Source organism: Triplophysa dalaica, chromosome 3 (assembly GCF_015846415.1).
Source record: "Triplophysa dalaica isolate WHDGS20190420 chromosome 3, ASM1584641v1, whole genome shotgun sequence".
NCBI lineage: Eukaryota > Metazoa > Chordata > Actinopteri > Cypriniformes > Nemacheilidae > Triplophysa > Triplophysa dalaica.
Window position 1 is genome coordinate 23,953,883 of NC_079544.1, and position 19,678 is coordinate 23,973,560.

Sequence of the window (19,678 nt, forward strand, 5' to 3'; positions counted from 1 at the left end):
TTGTTAATTTATTCTCCAGTATCTAAATGGACTTGTTGTGTTTTGCAAATTAAGAGACCATTCCAAATATATTTACGTTTCTAAATGTGTCTTTTGAATTTCAACAAAATCAAGCCTCAGGAGTCAAGACAAGAAACTGATATAAAAATCCAGGTTATTACGTAAAAAAAATGATTGAGCTTTTCCTAAATAAGAGTACAAACATTACTGTCGAATTGGGGTCTGAAAAAATCCAGACCATCTATTCGGTTATTGTCACACTTCTACAGTTTTTAGTTTCTGCAAATACATGCCAATAGAAACAATATTCTAATTTGACATTTGTGAGAAATATGTTTAGTAGTTTACAGAATGAAGCAAAATAATAATATCACCTAAACACCATTATAGTAATACTGAATGTGCGATCTTCATTTTTTCGGCGGCTGTATTGCTCACTGCTTGAACAGCGATGCCATCTGCTGGATAAGAGCATAAACTACCCGTCCATTCCATGTCAATTTCTGCGTAAGTTATTAAAAAAAAAATGTGCCAATCGGGTTCTTCACAGCAACTGCACAGATAAACAGTTTTTTTCCATAGCTTTACACAACATAGGCTACTGTGGACAATTAAATTCTTACATCAAACCTAAAGTGAAAAATTTGGGTGTTATCTTTGATTCCTCCCTTAAATTTGATCACCAGATGAAGTCAGTAGTCAAAGCATGCTTTTTCCATATAAAACTTCTGTCCAAAGATAGATCTTTTTTTTATATCGTTTAAATACCTGGAAAAAGGTACATACATGCATTTGCATTATCACGGTTGGATTATTGCAATTCCCTGTATGTTGGACTGCCAAAATCCTCCCTGTCAGGACTTCAAATAGTCCAAAATGCCGCCGCCAGAATGTACATAAGGGCTCGAAAACGAGATCACATTACCCCGATTTTACTGTCTTTAAACTGTTTGACAGTGGAATACAAAATTTAATTTAAAATTGTACTGTTTGTAATAAAGTCTATGAATGGTCTGTCTCCCACATATTTGTAGGATCTTGTAATTTTGAATAGGTCGGGTAGATGTCTGCGATCCTCAAATAGTAGGCTATCAGTCTATCTTATCCAAGATCAAGATTGAAACAGAGAAGTCCGTGCATTTGCAGTGGCCGGTCCTATGTTATGGAACAATCTGTCGCTATCTGTTAGATCTGCTTCCTCTGTTCATGATTTTAAATCTAAGTTAAAGTCGCATTTTTAGCCCTGCTTTTAATACGATATAAGTCTAAATTTTATCCAATATTTATAATTGTACAGTTTTTATTTTGTACTATGCTTGTATGTTCTTTTACTCCTTTCATTTTAACTGTCTCATTTGTACAGCACAGTGGTCAACCTTTGTTGTGTTTGTTTGTGCTTTATAAGTAAATAAAATGAAATGAAAATACTAAGTTTTACAACCTCTTTTTTTGTCTCTTCCTCTTTTATATTTGGTAACACAGAACAACACTGATGCAGACACTTTTTAAAGTCAACATATAATCTTTTTAAACACATCAAGTAAATACACTTAAAAAATGTTTGTTATGCTCCAAAATTTGCTATTGACGTGTTGCATCTAGTTTGGCTTTTGTGAAGTTGTGTGTATTTTACAAATCCATGTGCGTTTTAAATTTGATTTGAAAAACTCTGTCTCATATATTCTTATTTGACCCATATTTTCTTCGTTTTCTCTGCCTGTCATGTGTCCAGAAATTCAGAGATGTGTTTGCCCTGAGAAGCTGCTCTGGGTGCTGAAAGTATGTCTTGTGTACCTCCGTGAGGACCATGAGAGATATCTCCTGAACTTCTTTCCTCCTAAGATCTGAATGAGAGGATTCAGACAGCAGTGGCTGAACGCTAGAATGTGACAGATGACGTACACCATCTCCGAGATTTCCCATGCCATCAATGCAGGGACATCTAAACTCTTCAAGACGACTAGAAAGAGGAAGATGTTGTACGGTGTCCAGCAGATAAAAAAGCCCACGACAACACAGAAAATAATACATGCAGCGTTATGTCTGTTTCTGCTCGCCATGTGGCTCTTATGAATGGTAAACCCCATCCAGGCATAACAGAATGCAATAACCATGAACGGCAGCATGAAAAAGAAAATTATCTGAAGAAAATAACCCAGTGTCTCTGTGAATTCTGAGTCATATTTGAGAACACACAAGACCATGTCAGGATTGTCTACAGTTGCAGAGTAGAAGGCTTCGGGGAGACTGAAGCCTATGGAGATTAGCCACGCAATGGAGGATGAGACGTGCGTGTGAAGTCTGAAACAATTAGCAGCGGATGTGACGATCACCGGATGCACGATCACCATGTAGCGATGGACCGTTGTGACCGTGAGAAATGTCATGTAACTGTACAGACCCAGGAAGATGCCCCAGTTGAATAGTTTGCAGCCCAGCTCGCCAAAGACCCAGCCACAGATGTTATCGATGGTCCAGGGGATCAACATGAGGGTGAAGATGAGGTCAGACGCTGTGAGATGGAGAAGGAACCAGTCGGCGGAGCTCTTCAAACCCTCCTTTTTCAGGACCCACAGCAAGAAACAGTTTCCTGGTAGACTGATGCAGATGATGATGATATAGCATACAGCACAGATCACAGGGCCATAAGACAGATGATCCTCTAATGTGATCAAATGGCCATCGTATACATAGTCCATGTTATAATGGCTAAAGTTCAAGTCCTCCTGTATAATCTCCTGATGCATCACGCTGTCTGTGAAATGACAGAAGTTCAATCATGTTACAGTGAATAATTCAGTCTTTTTACATTTGTTTAGCATCACTTTGCACATGCTTCCTAAATATATAACACATGTGTTTTCAATTTTGTGAGCACCGTTCACATGTTGATGGTTTTAACGTGGCGACTTCACTTTTGGCCACAACTGTACATTTGATCTCTTACTTGATTTTATGAAGATTTTTATTTACCTATTTATTTTCTTTTTCTTCTAACAAGGACAATTTCTTATTGAGCATATATGCTTGTCACTTAAACCTCATACATTTTGTAAACGAGAAGTAATGGAGTTAGGTACACAGGAAATCATTTGTAGTTAGGTAAGCAAATCCACTCTCAAAGAAATATATTACCCAAAATGACAATGCTACCATTATATACTCTATATCAGGGGTATTCAATTAAAGTTCCAAGAGGTCCAGTCTTTATATTTTCTTCCAAATGGGGTCCAGACATCATGTTTTTTTTTAAATAAAAAATAATGAATATTTAATCAATTTAGCCCACAGGGATATATATATATATATATATATATAAATATATGATATTTTATCAGGCCATTAGTTTTATATTTTGACATCCACTTATCAAGTCTTATAATTAATATTGGGGAATTAAAAAGCTACTGACAACATATAGCTAAAAAACAAATGTATTTTAGCAATTAAAATGCTCTCATAATAAACAGAAAACAAAGTCACTTACTAAATTAGCCTTTCCATAGCTTTTGTTATAACCAGTAACTTTGTATTGGCACCTTTTATTGCTCCTGTATGACATATCCCTATTGCTCCTTAAACTCTACGTAAGTCGCTTTGGATAAAAGCGTCTGCTAAATGACTAAATGAAATGTAACTAGCCTACTTCTGTCTTTAAATAATTTCTCAATTAGAACGTTGTTCATTACAAAATGTGACCCGCTTGTGAATACCGAGCAAAAGTCTTTATACTGTTTTCTACACAAATTCATCATACAGAAAGAATATTCGGTGAAAACATATAACAACAAAATCTTCAATATTGACTGATAATGCCGTTTTAAAGATTGAAATCTTAAAATTAATGCTTGAAAAGCATCTTTGATGCTTGTTATCTTTAATTAGTTTTAGCCTGGGTTTTCACAGGGTCACACGTTTACATGCTGATCAATAATCTTAATGTTAAATGTAGATAAAAACTTATGGTTCATAAAATATCACAAATCTGGACGAAAGGTTGGAGACATACAGCAAACAGTAAACAGACTGACAGTTACAAATACTTTAAAATGGCTGCATTTTGTTTACTGTTGTGTGTCCATTTACCTGCTCTGCGTGTCTGCACTATTGTTGTTAAAACGTATCTGCTGCTTTTAATGATGCGCGTCTTTGGCTGGAGAGAAGCAGCGCGCTCGTAGCGGAAAGGGTTCAAATGAAGCGCGTTTGGCGTTAGCTAAAGATATTAGAGGATGTAAGACGATAAAAAACAGCAGCAAGCATTCAGAAGACTTTTTTACTTTTGTGTTCCACAGAATAAAATAAAAGAAGAGCTCAAATGTTTAAAAATATGATAAACAATCTGAGAACAATCTGATTTTTTATTGAGCATTTTATTTAAATCTATCAGAAACAATGCATATTCATAACAAAAATGAGAGGAAGAAAGAAAGAAGACAGATTTATGTGAAACGAAGTAGGCTACCTTGATTCTGGTGGTTTCCTCTGTACAATATCTACTAGACTTATTTTGCATGTCTCACTCTTGAATTAACGTCCAGCCCACTCAAACCCCTGCTCATCAGATCTCTAATAAACCAACTTCGAGTTATAAATCAAAGATAAAATATATTTTCTCATTTTGAGGCAGTATTTGTTGTGCAGAAAGTCTTTCACTTTTGAAAATAATTGCATAATTCTGTGCAGAAAACCCCCAAGTTTTACTTCTAGACTTTAATGACTAGGAGAATAAATGAAAAGTGAACTGAAACACTTGCTCCTACGAATCTATTTGGATATCTATTTACACATTTTAACTAAATTAAGTGATCTCAAATGTCTCAGATTTTACAAACCTCAGGAATCAAAAGCCAGACATTTCAGTGATACAGTCTGAACTCAAATGTTTTTTTTATAAAATGTTTTGAGACCAAATGATCTGAGATGTGCATATTCTGTGTACTCAAACCGTCGACATTGAAAGTCTCCTGAGCAATGAATCAATTTATCAAGTCTAAAGTCAAGTATATTCCATAATGCTTTTTACTGTGTGTCGAGTTCACAGTTCCCAAGATCTCTCTCATTGGTGTATGGATGAATCCTGGAGTCGCTTGGGTCGGTGGGTGCTCTGTTTTGCCCCATTCGCCTGAGCTCAGGAAAACAAAACAAAAATCTTGAGAGAAAGCTTTTAAACCTCCATCTGAGAAAAAACAGAACTGGGTTCATGCAGCAGTGAGAAAATGCCAGAATTCTGCAAACCACAAACGCAAGATTCAGTCGGTCATATTTACAGGGGTCATAGAGAGACATCAGCACAATGAGTATATGGTACGGCCCCAAGCAAATAAAGAAAGCGATGACGATACACAGCACCAGTATGACAGTCCTGTATTTCTGTCTAGTGGATGTTGACATCAACGTCAGCAAGATTTTGGTGTAACAGAAAACGATAAGTATAAACGGTACGAGGAAGAGCAGAATGAGTTGTGTGTAATACCCTGCGTGATCATCTTCTGTCTGGGTGCTTTCACACGCGTAGGTGTCCAAATCTTTCTGTGCAATGGATGCCATCGAGTCTCTCAGAGAAGCTATCAGACTGATGATCCAGGCGCCAGCACAGGCTGCTTTCGAAAACTGAAGCCTCCGAGTTCCCGTTAGCCAATCCCATCTCACCACCACCACAAAAAAGCGATCAAGTGTCATGGCCGTCAGAAGGATGAGGCTTCCGTAGATGCCCACGAAGTAGGCCCCCGTCATGATCTTACAAGCAAAGTCACCGAAGACCCAGTGGTGGAGATACTCTACGCACCAAAATGGCAACGTAAGAGTGAACAGCAGATCGAAAAGTGCTAAACAGAATATGAAGAGGTTGGTGGCTCTCTTTAGATCTTCATAACAGGTCAGGGCGCACAGGAGGACAACGTTGCCAAATATACTGAGGCAGAAGATAATGGCGTAGCACACAGCCGTGGGTTTATTGTAGTCGTAAACCTCACACATTGGGATTAAGTCATCCCCATAGTCATAGTTTGACTCATTATATTCAAGCTCTGAATAATTCTGATCATAGCTGCTGTTGTACTTGAGCAATTCCATCTTCCTTCTTGCATCTCTGAGGAATAAAAACATGGCGAGGAAAGACAAGCGAGAATTTAAGCACACTGTAGAAATGTGAATGAAATGCGAAAATATTTGAAGTTTAATCTCATTTTGCAGCCAAGCGGTAAGAAATTCAAAAACTACAATAAATGCAATCTACACCCTTAAAAATTACGGTGCGTAAAAGGTTATTCACAGGGATGCCATAGAAGAACCATTTTGGGGTTCCACAAAGAACAATACAGTCAAAGGTTCTTTAAAGAAGAAAACAGAAAGGTTTTGATGAAACTGAAAGGTTCTTGAGTTGATAAATGTACTTTATGGAACTGAAGAGGCATTGAATGACCTTTTGAACCACCTGTATTAAAGGGTGTACGATCTACAGTATTCAATGATATAACAATGGTATTTTAAAACGAAAGGACAATGAAATTGAAGCCTACCTCAGTGTCTGGATTAAGAGATGTGTATCTGCTAAATTGTGTGAAAAGCAACATCCTACTTTGGTCAATGCAGTCGTTTCCGTTTGCTAATGTTAGCAGTTTCACAATGAATCAACCAAAAGTGTTACTTGCCATTGCAGTGTGTTTGCGATTTCTGAGAAGCCTTAGTCTTTCTGCAAAACTGGTGCCACAGACCTTATTGAAACATACAATATTAGACATAAATACAGGATTATCAGAAAAAGAACAACAGTTTTACTAATAGTTAACTAATAACTCTTATGCACTTATGATCTGTTATAAAAGTCGAAACATACAAGTTTTTTGGGAATGTTCTTTGAAGCCCTTGGAAAAAGATTCTATGTCGAATGAGAATATAAAAAACACCATCCTTTACAAAATTGTTCTGTTATTTTTTACAGTTTGATTAGTTGGCTGCTGATATCAGTTTTAGAATTGAAAGTTTGATCGTATTTATTAATATCACTTTAAAATGTAACATTATGCTTAATTTCTTTATTATAACATTTGGGAATTTATAGTCCGTATATTATCAGACCTGTGTTTCTCTTCTTCTATCTTAAATTTTTGCTTCACTGAGATAACCACACTATGTGTGTGTGTGTGTGTGTTTGTGCGTTTGTTTGTATATTGTGCTCAGTGCGAGTGGAGTTATGTTTTATGCATGTGGGTGTTGGTGAACCTGTGTGTGTGTCTGAATTCTGTGTGTGTTCACTTCTTTTATTTTAACTTGTATAGCTTTAATATTTTGCTTATAGTCAATATGTTTCAAGTACAACTGCTTTGTAACAATGAAAATTGTAAAAAAAGTGCTATATAAATAAAGTTGACTTGACTTGTCTTAATCATATGATCTAAACAAAAAAAATTACATAACCCAATACATGAAAACTGACAACAAAACCACACTGAACCACATCTACTTGTCAAAATGATTTTATTGTCATGACATAAGTGACTTATAATGCAAATTTAAATGCAATTAAATTATATAGTGCTTTTCACAATTTTGCACTGATGCAAAGAATATACTGTAGAAAGATGCAGTAGAAAAACGTAGTATATGAATAAATTATATTATGAATATAAATTATTTTCCGTTATAATGTACTTTGATGAAACTGGGGGTGTCTATGTTTGAACTGAAATGTTCTATTTGTATTCCTAATACAAATATATGTTTTTTAATTGGATGTACATTACTTCCTGTAAAAGAAATCTGTACTGTCAGATTGTAATCATTTTAATTTATAAATATTACCAAGTTGACAAATGCTTCAAATTTAAACATGAAATGAGAAACTATCAGAAATATAAGGCAATTATATATGTTCATGGTTAATCAAAGCTGGCAAATAAAGATGATGGCAAAAAAGTTCCCAGTAACCTCACTATGGAAAGACCAGAGCTAACATTTGATACACATATTATCAAAGGGTCCCCAGAGCAATCCTCCTAACAGCAGGAATGTACAAGTTTGAGAAAATAATAAAAATAAAACAAAACTTTTGTGAAATGCAAATGCAATTGTTTGTAACAACCTGTTTAAAATACCCTCACGATGAAATACCGAAGTAAAATCTGTTTTATGTGGAGAGAAAACATCATGTGGCTCCCTTATGGAACCTGAAATATTAAGATCACATAACCATAGATTTAAAACCTGACACTTATCAATCACTTTTATTCATTAAATAAACAAATCATCGCTGACTGCAATCGTAGCATTTTAAGAATTTATGGCAAATAGTGCATAGTTAACACAGAAAATATATAGAATGGCTAAGTACAAGCATCTCTTTGTTGCACAGCAAAAAGTTAAAAAAATTATATTATTATAATTTGGAGCATTTCTTAACATTTCAATTACAGACACTTGACATTAATTCATTTCATTTGTAGTAGAAGCAGTTTTACATCCACCAATATCAATCACATCATTTTAAAAGGCCAGTTCGCACTTCGCATTTAATGCATGGATATTTCTTCACCATTCGAGTAAATAATCCTGCTCTGTCGATTCTGAGGCTCTCTGCCCTTCTTACAAACAGTCCATATCATTTTCTTCAAGTGGTTTCTGAATTTGATTCCCACAAAGACGTAAAACAAGGGATTCAGGCAGCAATGAGAGAAAGCCACCATCCGAGATACGTACATCAAATAGTCGATAGTGATGCTGACGTGACATTCATTGAATGGAGAGATTCTCCAAGAAATCAGAGAGTCCAGAAATATGGCCACATTGTACGGTCCCCATCCCAGGAAAAAAAACACCACTATGCAGAGGATTAACCACACGGTCTTGGCCCGAGTGTGAGATGTTGGTCGAAGCAGTCGTGCCAAGATTTCAGTGTAACAAAAACTAATGACCACGAAAGCACAAATGAAAAAGAAATTTTGCAAGTATGTACCGGCAAGTTTCCAGTTAATCTGACCTTCAAAATCACAGAGCTGGATTACTTTTAGATTCATTTTGTCAGTAGATTCTATCGCTTGTTCTGTGTAGTTCACAACTGAGTTAAACATGGCTTGGGGAACGGCAGCACCCATACTCATGACCCAGATGATAGCAGATGTTATGTAGCAGTGCAGACTTCTCCGCGATAAGACCACTGACATGGGATGCACCACGGCTATGTAACGATGAACGGTCAGAACTGTGAGGAAAATGAGGCTGCTGTAATATCCAGTGTAGAACACAAAGTTTACCGCTTTACAAGCCTCATCTCCAAAAGTCCATCCGTACATGTAATAGTAGGCCCAAAAGGGCAGACCGAATGTGAAAATCAGATCGGAGAGAGCCAGATTGAACAGGAACGTGTTGGTCAGAGATTTTAGATTTTCATATTTCACAAGGACCCACAAGACCAACGTGTTCCCCACACAGCTGAACAGAACCACAATGATGAAAACAACTGGAGTGACTGACGATTCAAACTGAACCACGCTCTCCTTCCTACAGATTTCACTGTCATTCGAATAATCCTCATCATATACATACTCACTTGTTTCCATGGTGACAAACTGTAAATAAGGACATGTAAATTAGGTGATAATTATCCATTTAGAAAGGCTGTAAAACCTGAGAAAAAGGGGAATCTTTTCTTTTTAGTTATTGTTATATTATCTTATTTTACATAATCTGTCTAGGTAGGCCTATAGGTGATAGTATGATTGAAATTATTGAAAAAGTAATTGCCGGATTTTAAAAATAAGGAGAAATTTGATATTAACTGAAATATAGAATTACATATTAATAAGAAACACATAACATCATCTTACCACTTACCTTTATAATGATTTTCCTGAAGTTTTTTTAATCAGGTGTCTGTATGTTAAGCACTAATGTTGAACCCAACAAACTACTGAAACCCTCGTCATGTATTTCTTCCTATAAGAGTTTCATCCAACACATACAGACGTTGTAAATGCTCATATCCCCCATCCTCAAACACAAAACACACCACAGGCCCATTCCCGGTTTTCTGTTCCTATATAATATATTGAGTTATTGGATGTCAATCATACTCAACATCTGAGACGTAAACTGTTAATCTACCAACCACGCTACATTTTTTAAATCATGGTTGTATATGCATAATTCAATTTAAATCTTTAAATCTAGGTTTTATAGATAAATAAAATATGCATTGCTCATGCTAAAATTATATATGTCAGTGACACTGATTAAGTACTTATTAATAATAATTGCTCACCTGATACTTTAAGTTTTCTTTAAAAAAACTAAAGGAAAAAAATAATAATTTTATTAACTGCGTTCCTACCGCGCAACCAAACTTGTGGATTGCGGAACCAATCGAACTGCTGTTCAAGATCTTTCGTTTGTGATTGGACTAAAGCGTTGTCAGTTACCCATTGTTGCCGCCCCGCAATGGTGCAGGGTTTGTATCTACTGTAAATAATCAACCGCGGAGATCATCTTTCTTTATGGAGTATGTCTTTATTTACATATATTTATCTTAATTGACATCCTTCTATTTATTACAGACTTATTTATCGTGTCGGAATATAAACGTGGCGAATTATGGTGCTGTAAACGCTGTTGTTTACTCTAGAAGTTAAGTTGAGCAGGTGCGTTTTGTTTCCTCAATCTGAAGTTCATTGTGGATGTGATGTTTATAAATGTAACGTAAGCCGCTTTAAAACAGTCAGTAACAATCATTTCGAAATGTCTTGTAATATACTGATCTTAACACTGCTTGTACTTTATTCACCTGTCACAAGTATTCATCAAACTTTTTCGAAGGTTGTTCTTTCGTTTACCAGACAAATAAGTTTAATTATTCTAAATAAAATGAACGTTTGGGATATACGATGTTCCTTTTAAAACCTTCTTGTTTTTTTTATTTTACAGGCGCAATGTTCATTTTAAGAATCCGCAGCACTAACACTTTCAGGCCAACATGAGTACAGTCGGTGAGAATCAGCTGCAGAGAATAATCAGAGATCTTCATGGTACTCTTTCTATCAGTTTTTCTCTTAACAAACATGTGAACTGAGTAGCAGTAGTGAATTTGGCCAAGAACATTTTTAAGAGACACTGGTGTTTGCCCTCTGTATTGTAAAATATGATAATAATATCCATATAATCAGCAAATATTTTACCTGTCTACTTGTTTGCTGCTATAAAAAAATCCTCATAAAGAAGTTGCTCTTTATCAATAATTAACTCTATTTATAAAAATTGTTTTAAAATCCTGAATGACAATTGGAAAGACATGGACAGTCGAAAGGTGCAGGAACCAAGTTAATCAGTTGTAGCAAGTGTAAGCTTCCTGGACATATAGAGTGCTGCTGACCAAATGTGTGTTTATCCCAGAATATTTTAGACTGAACATCAAGTGCTGTTCAAACTAAATCTTTGAATGCACAATGTGCCCCATCATGAACAGAAATACATTCATGTGGTTCATCCTTCATGCATTTTTTAAGAAACATTTATATAAAATATAAATGATAGTCAATTACTTATTACACCCTCAGTGGCAATTATTATTACTGTAACCAAGTGCTTTTCAGCGTTTCACCACATGTCCAACTTTTGATTTCATCTGTCTATAAACCTATTTTATAATTCCTGAGACATTCAAGTGGAATCGTTCATACCAATAGTCATGCATATTGGTCATAGTGTTATGGTTTAGGGATGTTTACTGCACCAGAATACTTTACCATGATTGAAGGACTGAAGGAGCGAATTCTCCAGGGGAATTTGAAAACCATCTGTCCAGAAACTAAAGAGAGCAGAGATGAAATTGTGTGGTCCCCAAACCCGACGCCCTCCAGCCCCTGGCTGCGCCCAGAAATTCTGTCCATAAAAATTATGAACAGAACCGGCGACAAAGGGCAGCCCTGCCGGAGTCCAACATGCACCGGTAACAAGTCTGACTTACTGCCGGCAATGCGAATCAAGCTCCTGCTCCGGTTGTACAGGGACCGGATAGCCCTTAGCAAAGGGTCCTGAATCCCATACTCCCAGAGCACCCTCCACAAGATGCCGCGAGGGACACAGTCGAATGCCTTCTCCAAATCCACAAAACACATGTGGATTGGTTGGGCAAACTCCCATGAACCCTCCAGCACCCTGGAGAGGGTATAGAGCTGGTCCATTGTTCAACACTGGACCAGCTCTATTCTTCAACATAACACGTGTAACTCCATAAAACAGCACTTTATATTCTAGTACATGTACTGTATAAATCCAACTTTGACTTTATTGTACCACACTGGTACAGGTTTAATATTTTCAGAAGACCTAAATGTAGATGTTTTCTTATGTAGATGCAGTTTCTGAGTTGAGCAAAGAGCACTGTGAGACAGCAGAACCCATCACTGATGACAGCCCCAACCTTCACAAGTTCTGTTATAAACTGGAGTACCTGCTGCAAGTATGACACAGTCTTTCATCATTTGACTTGTAACACGAGTTTCTGTTGTTATCCGATTGATTTTAGAAAGAAACAGTAATGAATAATAATGCATTTCATACATTATGGTAAAACAGATACTCGGAAATGTTCTGAGCTTGTAACAAAGATGACAAAGATTCATTGCTAGGCTGAAATTTTTGAAATGTTCACAAAAGTCACTGTGGTATTACTGGCATGCAAGAAGAAGTGACATAGTCATGTGGCAAGTAATGCTAAGAAATTCTTTTTATTTCATATTTGGCCCTCTTGATATTTTAAGAGTCAAACACTCATACACTTACAGTGTTATTTTAACCTGTGGCTGTTTTTTTGTCCAGTTTGACCAGAAAGAGAAGAGAACATTTCTGGGAAGCAGAAAAGACTACTGGGATTATTTCTGCTACTGTTTGGCCAAGATAAAAGGAGCTAATGATGGCATTCGCTTCGTCAAATCGATCTCCGAGGTACAGTAATCCACTGCACGTGCGCACATCTCCGCTGGACAACGCGCATCTTCCAGCTCTTCACATGTATTCTTTATTTTTTCAGTCATTTTAAAGGAGTCAAATGACATGGCTAAAACAAATATTATCGTTTGTTTAAGATGTTATGCAATGTGTATACACGATTTAAGGTAAAAAAAAAACGCTGTATTTTTCACATACCGTGCATGTTTGTATCTCCTCTTTGCTCCGCCTCTCTGAAACACGCAAATTTTTACAAAGCTCATCGCTCTGAAAAGTGAGGTGTGCTATGATTGGCCAGTTGGTTAGTGCATAGTGATTGGTCGAATACTAGAGCGTTTCACCGAAATGTAACGCCTCTTACCATATTCGGGACATCAGGTTCCAAAGCAATTGTAATTACAGGTGATAAAATGTCATCGGTACTTCCTTATATCAATTTGAGCCCGAATCTGATACAGAAAAAATGAAGATGATCAAGCCGATTGTAATACGTCTCAAGACATGGAAGGAAGGAGGCGGGAACCGGCAAACATTTAAACAAACATTTATTAAAGTAATAGTAGCCGGCGGCCCCTCACGGCCGACCGCCGGCGAACACAACACAAATACAATTACAAATACACATACAACCATGTTCGGGCCCGGTCCTCTCTCGTCGTACCTTCTGTCAGCTCGTTCTTTTATGCTTCCGATCTCCACTGTCAGAAATGCGGAGCCGGTGTGCGCACAGCTGATTGCCATTATCACTCACGCCTCCGGCCCCGCCCCTTTGTCTGACGGCTCTCGCCACGCCTTCCTCACTACACCGATACAATAACTTTGTCAGTGCGACTTGAGCAGGATGTAAAGGATTGGTAAGGTATTATAAAAAATATATTATGTTAAATAGTTAAAAACTATAGCTAACTGTTTTACCTTTTATATAGGACTTTATAAAGACTATAAACAAACAAGCATTTACATCATACAGAGTTTGTGTGAGATAGAAAGAACCTCGCATTACAGCAGCAAATGGAAACATAATAAATAATGCAAGTGTGTTGGCCCTTCTTGATCAACCAGTGTAACGTCACGTCGTGACTCGGCAAAGACAATAAATCCCAACACAACATTTGTTGCATCTAGTTGGAACATCAGTATGACTGATTATTAGGACTTATGTGTTTTGTTTTTCACGTTGCGCGCGTTTCTGCATTTGCAGATCACAAACACACAACAAACTCAACCCGCGTTAGTCTGTAGAATAAAAGTCTTTTACAATAAAAATATAATTACTGGCTGCGAATCTGAAGCACCTCTCATGCGAAGTTGTAATGGTTGTAATGTCCCCACTTTTTAACCAAAGCTTTCGTGCATTGCCGGTCTTAATATCTTCCAGGTTCGTGAAGCAATCTTCAGTGAAATGTGCTGCACAAACTTGAATATTCAGATTGTACTTTTCTGGAACAGTGTTTTTTAATAAAATGTAAACATTCATTTTTAGTTGTCTCATCTTTTGGAAGGGCAAACAAAGAGGCTTTCTTTTTTCGCAACGAAACACACAGCGTTCCAGGACATGGCTGCGGCACCAAAGATACAATGAGATTAACAAGTACGCCCACCTAACTTGCGTTTGCATTTGGGCGGTCTTAGTCAACTCATACCACGAAATGACGTACATTTGTGGTGGTGTGGTTACACGAGGCGTTTCAGGCAGGTCTGGTTGAACAATTGCTTTTAGATAGAATGGATATTTTGTTTCAACACTAAACTTTTAGCAATTTGACATGTATAATACATGCATGGGCAACTTATAACACACCAAAGATGCAGAACAACACGTAGTCGCGCCATATGACCCCTTTAACATCCGTTGTCTTCTCTACTCCTGAGGATTTGAAGAAGGAGGTCGCAGTGGTGTATGGCCTCAGGTTGGTCGTGTTGTTATTGTTAGACTACAGTAGCATTAGGATCTGTCTAAAGTTTTATGACAGTTGCTTTTCCTTAGCGTATAAAAGGCGCCCTTGACTTAAGTATTTTAACTTTAACTTTGCAGCATATATTGTCCCATATCGTTTGTGCACCAGTACAGATATGAAAGACAGTTCATATTTCTTTTGGGTACTTTTCTGAGGAATCAGACCTAGGATCTTCACCCATGGGACAATAAATGACAGACAAAATACTTTTGACGTGAAGTGAATGAGGAACTAACTTTGAAACTAACTGAAACTAGGAACCAGTATATCATGTAGACTTTGGGTGTATACTTTTACTGGTGCTTAAAGCAACCAACAAGAACATGACGTAGGATTTAGTCAAAGATTTGTAAGAATGAAAGTTTATTTAGCTTAAATGGAAGTGTGTGGTGCTAGTGATGGCAGGTTAGTGAATTAGATTACCAGGGAAACACTGTTATATGTTCCTTTCAATGTAATTTGGTGCAATGTAAGTTGGTTTGAATAAAATATAAATGTAGATTCAAAGACATGCAATGTAAGTCAATATGGATAACAGTGCCTGCCGGATGCATTATAGGGAATGGTTCATCCATTAATAAAACATCAGTCATCAATTACTCAACCTCAGATTGTTTCAAACCTGTAAGCATTTCTTTGTTCCAATGAACAATGATATGCTTACAGAAAGATATTTGGAAGAATGTTATCAATTTTCAGTTCTAGGACATCATTGGCTACCATAGTAGGAAAACAATGTTGTATTTTTTTTGTTCTGTAGAAAGCATAATGAGATATTTTGAAGAAATTAGGAAAACAAAGAGTTCTCCGGCCATTTTGACTACTAGTTAATTCTTCCTACTGTGGCAGTCAATGATGCTCCGGAACTGAAAATGACAAGCAGTCTTCCAAATATCTTTCCCTGTGTTCATCGGACCAAAGTCATTTATAACGGTATGAAATTACATATGGGCGAGTAAATAATGACAGAATTTTGAACTATCCCTATAAGGAGTCATTGGGTTTCAACAAAATACATTTAGCACCAAAATGCAGTCTTCTTGAGAGTCCAGACGGATCTAAAAATCCAACATTAACTGTAGTCCGATGTTTCCATCTGTTGTCGATATGTTCTGTGGTCACCTACTGTAATCCTTCATCTGCTTTTCTGACAGTAGTGTCCCAGAGACAGACATTGGTTGTGTTGTAATAGTGTACTACACATACTATTCTTGAATTATGCAGTTTTTACTTTCTACATAGTTTCTGTGTTCATGGAACACTTGAATGTTACTGCTGCTGTTCTAGTTTTCAATTAAATTTGCATGCCGGTCTCCACCCCCGGATGTCCAGTATAAAAGGAAGCCGGCGTGCAGCATTCATTTATCTTTTGTTCTTGAGAGCCTTCGCTGATGACTACGAACAAAACAAATTATGGGTAGGAGGTGGCCTCTGCAGCGCATCCCTAATTAAGGAAGTTACGCTTACCCGGTGTAAACCCGAGCCGGACGGCCTCTCGCCAGTAGAGAGCTAAGGCCTCCGTCCGTGAAAGGTTACCGGTCAGGGCTTGTACCCATCTTTCCCCAAGAAAGCTCTGGAACCCCCCGACCACCACACTGGGAGGTTACAGTTTCACGAAAGCATCGAGCTGACACGCCCAGGCCTGTTACCGTCGCTTCGCTAGAGATGTTGTGGCGTTTTCCATAGGCAACCCCATCTGTCGTTCTCAACACAACGTCGAGAGACCGACAGAAAGGGAACGTCTTGGTTACGTATGTAACCTCAGTTCCCTGATTGAGGGAACGAGACGTTGTGTCCCTTGTGCCACACACGTATCGTATTCTGCTGCAGTCATGAGAGGCTCTCAGGCTCTTCAGAACAAGAGGTAAATGAATGCTGCACGCCTGCTTCCTAATATACCGGATACCCGGGGGCAGAGACCGGCATGCAAATTTCATTCGCCAAATTTCATTGGCCTTTTCTATAGTAGTCAGAGGTGATTGGTTCTCAAGGGCGGATCTGTCGTTCTCGACACAACATCTCGTTCCCTCCATCAGGGAACTGAGGTTACATGAGTAACCAAGACGTTTTTGTACAGTAAGTGATGTTTGCTGAGGATTTGTTGTTGTTGTAGATCAAATGAGAAGCTGTTTTGCTATGTTTCAGCATTAAGTAATCTTACATGATCAAATCTTGTTTATTTTCAAAAACAAAAGTGGTAGAAGGTATATTTTGTACAAAATGACCCTAGATGTTTGAGGTAAGCATCAACATGGGAGATGGATGGTTCAGGTATTTATTGGACAAATTTATTTAGGGAAATATATCAGAAAATATGGGGTTGATATACAACAAAAACAAAAAGCTAACTAGAAATAAAGCATACGTTGACCTCAAAATATTTAAATTTAGTTGGTCTCTTCTTAAAGTGATGGTTCACCCAAAAATTTTATTTCCGTTAACATTTACTCATCCTCTTGTCATGTCAAACCAGTGTGACTCTTTTCTTTTGCAGAACATACATTCTGAAGAATGTTGGTAACGGAACAATGGTGGTTCCCATTCACTTGCATTGGTTTTGTGTCTATACTGTAGGAGTCAATGGGTACTGCTGTTGTTCGGTTTACAGTATTCTTTAAAAAAAAAAAAATTCTTTAGAAGAAAGAAAGTCACACAGGTTTGAAATAAAATGAGAACGAGTAAATTATGGCCCCTTTTTGTCCAGCTATCCCTTCAAATTCTTCTCATAGCTAAGCTCCAGTTTGCATTCTTAGGACCACTACAAAACACACACACACGAAATCTTTAAAACATCTTTAATATGTTTGAATAAAAGGAGACGGTGGCCTTTATCATAGGACAGACTTCACTTTTGGCCAGTACTGTATTTTAAGTCATTTTTATCCAGTGCAAAAGCTTGTTGTGCTTATTTCTTGTGATCATAGCTGAAGACATCACTTGGGAAAGGACGGTCCTTCATACGATACTGTCTCGTGCACCAGAGACTTGCAGATACTCTCCAGCAATGTGTTATGAACTACAAAATCACATGGTAATGTACTCACTGGAATTATGATCACGCTACCTTTTTCTTAACTCACGTAGAGTAATATTTTAACATCAGAACTCATAACTTCGCATTGAAAAAGTAAACCGTCCTATCTGTCAATATTACATATAAAGACATGGATTGGGCAACTTGTAAACAACCCCTTTGGTTTAAACCGCAATTGCATTTCCTTCTTTAAATCAGAATTTCACTTGAAAACATCAAACAGTGAAACGAGAAGTTAGATCCATTCATTTTTTAAAGGCTTAGATTTGAAACAAATGGTTTGAGTGGAAGCATGCATCATTGAAATGATACAGCATCAGTCCAGATATTTAATGCAATAATTCATCAGTTAAATCTCTGTTTTTCTAAAGTCACTGTTTACATCAGAGGATGTTGAAGCAAAACATTTTTCCGCACCTCAGTTTTTCTCTTCCTCAGTCCATTTTCACTTCGCTTTAAAGAAACCTGTCTACTTCCTCTACCAGAGCATATAGACGTGTAATGTCAGCAATTTTTATTCTGATCCTGACCACATTGTTTCTTGTGTTATATCTATGACGGATCTACTTAATTTCATTATACCTGTTTTTTAATCTGTAGTGACTGGTATTATGAACGCAGCCCATTCCTAAAGTCCCATCTTAACACTGATATAATCAACCATCTGTATGAACTCAATGAGGTCCAGTTTGACGTAACATCTAGGGGTCACGACCTTGACTCCGACTGGCCCACCTTTGCCAGGTAATTCATGATGGTTTTACCCTTGAACAGGTGTATCACAATGGTATACAGTGCCCTCCACTATTATTGGAACCCTTTGTAAATATGAGCAAAGAAGACTGTAAAAATAAATCTGCATTGTTTCTCCTTTTGATCTTTTCTTTAAAAATCTACAAAATTCCAATAGTTTATTGAAGGAAAGCAATTTCAAGTAGGGGGAGTGTCACATTGTACAAAACTGTTTTTCTTCCATACATATTGGCCACAATTATTGTCATTTAATACACTCCTCAACCTCAATTAATACAAAAAACAGCTCTTAATGTTTTCTTTTCAGTCTGATGAGGTTTGAGAATACATTGAGAGTCATCCGAGTCCATTTCTCCACAAAGACTTTCTCCTGATCCTTCTAATGGATATTTGGCTTTGGCAGGATCTTGATTTTGTGTTCAGTGACCCAATGTTTGTTTATTTAGATGTTTGTTTTGAAGCAGTGTGCTGATGGAAGATCTAACCACGACCCATTATAATATTTCTAAAAGAGCAAGTCAGGTTTGATTTTTATATCTGCTGGTATTTCATATAATACATGATGCCATGTATCTGATAAAGATGTCAAGAACCTCTCAAGATTTGCAACACCTCCAGTCTATTAAAACTCCTAAATTATTTCCCTGATGTTGGAAATGGACATTTTTATTGTTTCAACCATTTCCTTTTAAATCCACTTTCTATCTTGTGTAGCTCACAATATTTTGCTGCACATCAGAGCTGTATTCTTTGGTTTTAACCATTGTGATGAATGATTCAGGGGGTGTGGGCTTTGTGTTACTTAATATTATTCTCCTTTGAAATAAGAAGTCATGTCTGGACAACATCATGTTTCTAGTCACTCAGAAATGTTTTATATTAGCGGGAATATACTTGGGAGATGTTTTGCCAAAAATTGTGGACAGGGTGTATTAGACAAAAATCAATATTCACAATGTGATATTCCCCCCACTTTAAATTGTTTTACTTGAATGAA

At 37.1% G+C, this 19,678-nt stretch overlaps 4 protein-coding genes across 7 annotated transcripts in view; 1 reads left to right on the plus strand and 3 right to left on the minus strand.

Moving 5' to 3' along the window:
- Window positions 1-891: 891 nt before the first annotated feature.
- xcr1b.3 (chemokine (C motif) receptor 1b, duplicate 3) lies at window positions 892-4,507 on the minus strand. 2 transcript variants are annotated; one of them, XM_056744462.1, is made up of 2 exons: window positions 4,463-4,507; window positions 892-2,755 (listed from the first exon to the last, which is right to left on the minus strand). In XM_056744462.1, the coding sequence occupies exon 2, from the start codon at window positions 2,745-2,747 to the stop codon at window positions 1,737-1,739; it is 1,011 nt and encodes a 336-aa protein (XP_056600440.1). In that variant the 5' UTR covers window positions 2,748-2,755; window positions 4,463-4,507; the 3' UTR covers window positions 892-1,736. The 2 variants fall into 2 exon arrangements, with proteins under 2 accessions (XP_056600440.1, XP_056600442.1); XM_056744464.1 differs by lacking the exon at window positions 4,463-4,507 and adding an exon at window positions 4,087-4,226.
- On the minus strand, window positions 4,382-6,542 carry xcr1b.2 (chemokine (C motif) receptor 1b, duplicate 2). Its single transcript, XM_056744460.1, has 2 exons — window positions 6,519-6,542; window positions 4,382-6,088 (listed from the first exon to the last, which is right to left on the minus strand). Exon 2 carries the CDS (start codon window positions 6,070-6,072, stop codon window positions 5,020-5,022), a length of 1,053 nt encoding a protein of 350 aa, XP_056600438.1. The 5' UTR covers window positions 6,073-6,088; window positions 6,519-6,542; the 3' UTR covers window positions 4,382-5,019.
- Window positions 5,820-19,678, plus strand: part of fyco1b (FYVE and coiled-coil domain autophagy adaptor 1b) — a 33,595-nt gene continuing 19,736 nt past the window's right edge. Inside the window, exons 1-6 of one of the 3 annotated variants that reach the window (XM_056744459.1) lie at window positions 5,820-5,844; window positions 10,915-11,015; window positions 12,342-12,448; window positions 12,808-12,933; window positions 17,819-17,925; window positions 18,529-18,672. In XM_056744459.1, the coding sequence (XP_056600437.1) occupies window positions 10,964-11,015; window positions 12,342-12,448; window positions 12,808-12,933; window positions 17,819-17,925; window positions 18,529-18,672 (536 nt within the window). In that variant the 5' untranslated portion in view covers window positions 5,820-5,844; window positions 10,915-10,963. Of the gene's footprint in view, window positions 5,845-10,425; window positions 10,632-10,914; window positions 11,016-12,341; window positions 12,449-12,807; window positions 12,934-17,818; window positions 17,926-18,528; window positions 18,673-19,678 lie in introns of those variants that run through there. The other 2 variants (XM_056744458.1, XM_056744457.1) reach the window with 2 other exon arrangements.
- xcr1b.1 (chemokine (C motif) receptor 1b, duplicate 1) lies at window positions 7,460-9,935 on the minus strand. The gene is made up of 2 exons (XM_056744461.1): window positions 9,829-9,935; window positions 7,460-9,563 (listed from the first exon to the last, which is right to left on the minus strand). The coding sequence occupies exon 2, from the start codon at window positions 9,552-9,554 to the stop codon at window positions 8,508-8,510; it is 1,047 nt and encodes a 348-aa protein (XP_056600439.1). The 5' UTR covers window positions 9,555-9,563; window positions 9,829-9,935; the 3' UTR covers window positions 7,460-8,507.